The sequence below is a fragment of the Nannospalax galili genome, unplaced genomic scaffold (assembly GCF_000622305.1).
Source record: "Nannospalax galili isolate Female #2095 unplaced genomic scaffold, S.galili_v1.0 scaffold15, whole genome shotgun sequence".
Taxonomy (NCBI): Eukaryota; Metazoa; Chordata; class Mammalia; order Rodentia; family Spalacidae; genus Nannospalax; species Nannospalax galili.
In genome coordinates, this window is record NW_008337322.1 from 5,494,327 (window position 1) to 5,501,534 (window position 7,208).

Genomic DNA, 7,208 nt, shown 5'->3' on the forward strand with positions numbered 1-7,208 from the left:
CGGTACTAGAGAGACGAGTATTAAATGTGAAGTCCTGAGCTCTCTTTAGACAGTTTAAAATCCCACTTCATCTTGGTGATTTAGTAAATATTCTGAGAAAGTAAATTTTTACATAAAAGGCAAAAAAAAGTAAGTTCCCAAAGAGTTTAGATATGCGTGAAAAGCTACTCTGTGTTCCAGAATCACTCAGAACAACCCTCAGGGGTGAGGTGATACATACTAGGTAAACAGTAGCTACCATGCCCTGTAGCAAGGGCAGATTGCCTAATTAAATCAGGAGTACTGAAGAACACGTTACTGGGGTTACTCAACAAAATACAACCCAAGGGACCATGCAAGTCACCAAGCAAGGCTCTGTGAGGAAACAGAGGAGGCCTTGCTGACTGGTAAGGATATGACCATGTGTCACTATCTAAGGTCCTATGCCTGTGAGAATGAATGTGTCTTGTGATGACATTAAATTCTGTTTATTTAGTATTTGAAACATGATGTACACTCATGAGTTTGTGTATAAACACTTAGTACATCTAAAATCCACAACCGGGAACACTGTGCTTGCTTCTGTGTACAATGCTGGAGTTTACATCTGGACATTTTGCTGTTCTGAAGACCCAATCTCTGAGTCCAATCAAATGGCCTCATGCTATCATAACAACTGTGACAGACACGATTTGTTCCTTACAAGGGCTGTTTCTTGCCAGAAAAAAAAGGTGTCACATTTGGAACTAATAAACCAGGTATGAAGGAAACAAGAGAGAGACAGCTGACATGACAAAGCACGTGAGGAGGCTCTGAAGATCCGTGTCAGCACACAGCATGACACGAGTAATCTGTTACATGTAGAAATGAGCACTCAGTTCTCAGCCACCAGGTGTCAGGGTCAAGTCTTTCCACCCACATCGGCCTGAACAGGACCGGCCAGAGCTGGTTCTCTGCTCAGCGCGCTCTGAGGGCCTGTGAAAGTCACAGCTGCAGCTCGGACGTGCCAACCAGGCCCAGGGCTCTAGCTTCTTCTGGAGTCAGGCCACTCTTCAAGGTCCTTCGCACTGCAGGGGTCCCACAAGTCAGGGCCGGAGAGACAAGAAGAGACGAAGGGATTAGCAAGAGGACACGTGCTGGTCAGTGTATCAGTGCTTCTTCCCAATGACCCAGTGAGGCCCAGGACCACTCTGCTCTTGCTGAAGTGCCGTGGTAGCCTCTGCCAGGGTAGAACGATCGCGGGAGGGGCAGGGCTTGAAAGGAGGGGAGGCACATCTTCACTTTGTTTCTGAAAAACAGGTGCGAACTGTAGAAACTACAGAAGGTGTGTGGAAGCCACAGGGAGGTGACGTGAACAGGGCACAGGCAAGGGAGTCAGCAAGCGCCAACCTGTGACCTCCCACCTGTCTGCAGAGGAAACAAGGCTAGGTAGGGACGTGATCAACAGCTGGGGCCCTGCAGAGCCAAGTGTCAGGCAGAGCCCAAGGCAAGGGGCAATTGTCAGGATGAGTCTCTCCGACAACCATTATGGGTCTCAGTCTTACTTTGATAAACTTTATGGGACAGTGTTTTAATGATCAGTGACTCTTCCCAAAGGGATGCCAAGGAGGAAACTACCATCTGAGGGGGTGTAGTAGACGTTTTATAAACACACAAGTCTCAAGAAGGTCAACAGACACACCACCCTCACTGGGTCGTCACTGACAACTAGACAGATGCTCATATTTAATGCAGAACGGGCTTCTGTTCATATGGTAAAATATGTTTTGACCTATTTGGTCAATTTTGATGTGAAAATAAAGGTGGAAAGGGGTGAAGAGAACAGCAGCTGCCCCTTCCCAGGCACACCTGCTTATTTGAAAAGTTAATTCCATTTATCTGAATTTACTAATTGTATCCGGCCCACTCCAATTCTTTGAAGAGCTTAAAAAACTGGGGTATTTGTTCTATTTTCAGAAGGTGTCTGGTAGATCTGACTCCCCATCTCCCCATCTAATCCCACACTAGCCACTCCCCTAGATGATCAGGACAGACTTTTAATCAGTGTGGGAAAAGTTAGGTTAACCCCTAGTGACCTTCTATTACTTTTACTAGACCCAAGCCCCATCATCCCTTCCCCAGAAGCCAGGGTCACACCTGACTGTCTACTGGCAATACCCCTTAATCCATGACTCCCACCACCCCCATGCCTGGACTCATTTAGCATGTAGCTCTCATAGCAAAGGATCTGAAAGATCTAGACACTTCAGCTCTACTCCCTGCACTCTGGATCAGATGGGTATCAGGCACAAAGACATAGGCTAGAGAACTAGAAAAGCCAGCTTCCCATTTGGAAGGTGATTTATTATTAGAAAATGAAACCATTCAGTGAACTAGAATACTCTATCTTTGTGAACCCAAGGTTTCCACCTGAACCCAACTTTCTTTTCCACATCATAGTCCAAGCTTCTGGTTCAGTCCTGCCCTCTGAGATGCAATCACCATTCAGCAGGGCACATGAGGAGGCCTTTGGTTTTCTCTCTTGCTCCGTTCATCCTCCTGTTTACATGGGGAGATAGATGCCCTCAGCTGTCTTTAAGAGAGGAGTTAGCCCATGAGCTCAAAAAATCATTAGATAATAAATATGAATGGCAATATCATTAAGAAGACAAAAGTTTGACCAGAAACTTGTCCTTTCTTGTAACATCTGTGTTTTGTTCCAAGAGCCTCTATCCTACTGTTAGCTTGTTCTATAAAAGAACATATAATGGCTCTGAGTAACGAATAACTAATTACAATGAAAGGAGCTTTTTCTTAATGAGATTCATGAAAAAAGATCTCTGGATGCTTTCAAATCCCATTTCATAAAAGAGGAAATACATGACCTATGTTGTATGCTAGTACGGTTCAGTACTGAATCTGACATTTTATGAGACGTGTCTACTTTCTTTCTAGACTAGGTTGACTAGTTTTTAATAATTCAGTACAAACTATCTTTAGGAGATTCTGCTCCTGAGACAACAAAGCTACAATCCCCAATATTCTGTAAAACAACAGAAGATTTTAGTTATATCAAACAAGTGTGGAATATGTCTCAAAGGAGACACATGGGAGGATGTTCATGGTGTGAGCGAACAGGAATTAGGGACATAGAGTCCTGCCTTCCTTTCCCAGTAATCCCTGGACTCTGGACTGAACAACTATTTTTACAGAGGTGACCAACCTCAAGTTCTCAACTTAACTGTAGGTCATACCAAAGTGATAGCATCTTCACAGCGACATGGTTCTAAGCCTTAAATGTCCTGAATCATGTCACAGGGGGGACCCAGAACCTCTCTTGGAAGGGAACACAGCCTCTATCCTACTGTTAGCCTGTTCTATAAAAGAACATATAAAGTACTTAGGCTTTACTAACTACTACGAGGTCTGGGTTTCCTTGGGATGAGAAAAGGCTGACTATGAGATGCTGGTCTGTGCCTGTATTCTCTGACATGCAGTCAGCCAGCTGGGCAATCCTCTTTCACAGATCGGCTCAAGAGAGAAAAGAGCAGGGTGCATGGATGGTGATCCTCCCAGCTACCAGAGTCTGCCCTGCATCAGTCTAGGAAGGATCCTGCAACACCACTGGGCTTTTGCATGTTCTAGGCAAGGAAGCCTGGGTGTACAATCAGCTCTGGAGTGTAACACACCATCCAATATGAAGAAAAGAAACCAAAATAAGGAAAAAATCTTATCTCCAAGAACTCTGTCCCTGGGTCAGAACCACCAACCGCCAACCACATGGGGAGCCAGGGCTGAAATTATGGGAGGCCAAGGAGAGCTGGAGTTACCATAGCACAGGCTAGCAACTGCTTAGCAAGAGGCCAACTAGCACAAACTGGAAAAGCAGCAGAACTAAGGTGTGCGTGTCTTAGAGTCAGACATCAACAGGTCGTGGGCACAGACCTTGTCCCCAACATCACATGTGGAAGCACACCTTGTCCATTGAGGACCTCGAGTGACCCTTTTAGCTCATAGATTCCTTGTTTATTCTGTTTCATTTCCTGTAGTAGCTGACTTTGTCTTTAATGAACTATATACCCAAGATATCTTGATCATTCATATCCACTTGCCTTATCGCCACTATTAAATAATCAAATGCAGGGGCTAGAGAGATGGTTCAGCAGTTAAGAGCACTGACTGCTCTTGCAGAGGACCCGGGTTCAATTCCCAGCACCTACATGGCAGCTACGAACCATCCTTAACTCCAGTTCCAGGGGAAACCGAAGCCCTCTTCTGACCTCTTCTGTCGTGCAGCAATGCACGACATGGGCGCACTCACATACATGCAGGCAATACACTCATACACATAAAATTAAAATAACAAAGTATTTTTTAAAATAAATAACCAATGTAGCATTTTCATAGTGAGGTCCAAACCTAAATTTCCACACAGATTTTTTTTTTTTGGTCTTATTTATTCCTTTAGCCTCTTGTGAAAAGCTGCACTTTATCATCTCGTTAGAGCAGAAATCAAAGTTTAACGTCCCCTGTCTTATACTTCTGTTGACAGAACCACCCATTACAGATAAACACTTACATGAACACAGTACTAGATCTACTACAGTCTCTGTGTCAAAGGGAAAAATGTGTTTGGCTAAGTAAAAAGAGCACGTGGCTGTTTTGCATAACTGTGGAGTGGTAACGATGCCATGGGAAATTACTTTATGTCAACCACAAAAACAGCCTCTCTCTGCCAGGCTGAAGAGGAAAACTAACTATGGCTGTGTTACTATTCCCAGGGACATTACGGGTGGAAGAGTCTAGTTTCCTCTAGGCCAGGAGGTGGGCCCAATGCAGACAAATAACATGTAGAAGAGTCTTGATTTTCACAGTGGCCAGGCCAATGGTTCATGCAGTCACCCTGTATGAGGTCCCTGGATCCACCTTGCCAATCTCTGCCAGGGTATCCTGGGTCTGGTAGCCTGTCTCCATCTTTCCTAATCTCACCCTCAGGCTCTCTATCCAAGACATTGTTTGTTTATTATTTTGTGGGGTTCTGCTCCAGGGCCTTGCACATACTAGATTCGTGTTCTACTCCTGAGATACATCCCCAGTCCTCCACAACCATTGTAAATGCCCACTTCAGTAAGACCAATCATTAACAGGTGGCTACTAGTTTATCAAAGTAGCTGGTAGGAGGGCAGTAAAGGGCAACTACTTTAGATAATCTCCTTAAAACCTGGAAAAAGTCTTTAGAAATTTCATTTGAAAAGCTATTTAAGATGATTTATTTTTTTTTAAATAGTAAACTAAAAACCATGCAAATAACACAGACAAGTCAACTACAAAATAAGAGAGATAAATTCTAAGTGGCTTAAGCCTCCTAGTGTTTAGAAAAGAGAAAAAAACATAAAAATACAATCGCAGAGTGTGGCACTGGCCTGGAGTGCTGGGGTTTGGGCTGTAGTATTAGACTGGTGTGGATCAGTCTTCCCCTTCGGAGAAGCTTATCTTGGGAGGACCTAACAACACCAGTCCTGGTCTCACTGCCCACCCTCCTCACTATAAATTAGACCCCAACCCTGGGGCTCTTGTTAAATGAGGATTCTACATGTTTCCCTGGGGTGAGGCCCAGGAATCTGCATTTTAATGTTTCTTAGAGGTGATCATATTGTCTAAGGTCTAACTTTGAGGAGCAAGTCTCCAGCCAAATTCTTAAACAGACACACCAGGAGACAGGCAAAGATTCACAGCAGAATTAGGGAAAAAGCAAAAAAGTATCAACAAAACTAAAGGCAAAGCCTTCCTTAGGACTGAGGGCCACAAACATATTCTTTGTTTGGGACTGAGGGCCACAAACATATTCTTTGTCTTTTTGAGAGAAGGTTTCCCTGTAGTCCCAGCTGGCCTGAAACTCACTATGGAGACCAGGCTGGCCTTAATCTCACAGAGCTCTGCCTGCCTCTGCCCTCTGAGTGCTGGGACTTAAGGCATGCACCATCACGCCCGCTATACAAATATTCTTGAAGATATAAACGTGGCAGAGAACTCAATGACAATTTTCCATTAAAAACCTGAGGGAAGCCAGGTGTGGCTACACATGCCACAGTCTACATAGTGAGTTCCAGGCCAGCCAAGGGCTACTAATGAGACCCTCTCTCAAAAACAAAACAGCCTGGGGGGATTGTAAGGGTAGGAGTTGAGGCATACAGTACAGGAAGCACCGACCACCTAATGCCACTAATTCTCTAAGGGGCAAGTGACTCAGCCCTCAGCCCCAACTCCTGAGGTTCCAAAGTTTTTGGGCTGAGTGAGCCAAGGTATCTAGAATTTTTAAATCTCTGTAGAACATCTACACTCTATAATGTGTATCAAAGGCTGAGAACCACAGCTCCAGGGCCCCAATACTCAGCCTGAGTACTGAGGGCCAGCAGTATCAATCTTACCAAAGAGCTTGGCAGGAACCAACTATCAGTGCAGTCATCAAAAGTACAATGGCTCAGCGGTTAAGAGCACTGACTGCTCTTGCAGAGGACCCGGGTTCGATTCCCAGCCCACATAGCAGCTAGGAACCATCCTTAACTCCAGTTCCAGGGGAATCTGAAGCCCTCTTCTGACCTCTGCTGGCATTACACGACACGGGTGCACTCACATACATGCAGGCAATACACTCAGACACATAAAATAAAAATAATATATAAAATAGTTTTAAAATATTAATAGATCATCTTTTATTTAAAGCCTTAGCATCCTTGAGTGGTGGCTTTGCCCAACTAGAAAAACAACTGCCTTCGGACCACTTGGTCTAAGGCGGTATTGGTGCCTGCAAGCCTAACCACACAAAGCTCCTCTGTTTTCTCTCCTCCTGGTCTATGTGTCAGTAAATAAAGTTTTTCATATGTGCCTCGGATGCCCCACACTCTCTTCAACATCCCAGCCTCCTCTCTTTCTGGCATTGGAATTTGGATCTCCATGTGGCAGAGTTGACAGAATGCAACTACAAGGCAGAACACTGAGACAAGTTGGATGCAACCCTGCATTGCTGGGAAAGATTCCTAAGGTCCTGGCAGACACCCTGACTGTAGTGCACTGCTGCTAGAAAAGTAAACTAGCTCTCTTTGACAGTGTTAAAATCTGGCCATGTGGACACTTTGTGACAAGATGTAAAAATGAGTGAGTGACCAGAGCTGAGAAAGAAACTAGAAGCTTGGGAATGTGATTTAGGGCATGAGACCATGAGGACCCTTTTATCAACAATGAGACAAACT

The 7,208-nt window shown here is 44.6% G+C and overlaps 1 protein-coding gene across 1 annotated transcript in view; it reads right to left on the bottom strand.

The window, feature by feature from the left end:
* Positions 1–436: 436 nt before the first annotated feature.
* Fhod3 (formin homology 2 domain containing 3) overlaps positions 437–7,208 on the bottom strand; it is a 224,969-nt gene continuing 218,197 nt past the window's right edge. Inside the window, exon 23 of the mRNA XM_029563291.1 lies at positions 437–1,046. Within this exon, the coding sequence (XP_029419151.1) occupies positions 964–1,046 (83 nt within the window). The 3' untranslated portion in view covers positions 437–963. The remainder of the gene's footprint in view (positions 1,047–7,208) is intronic.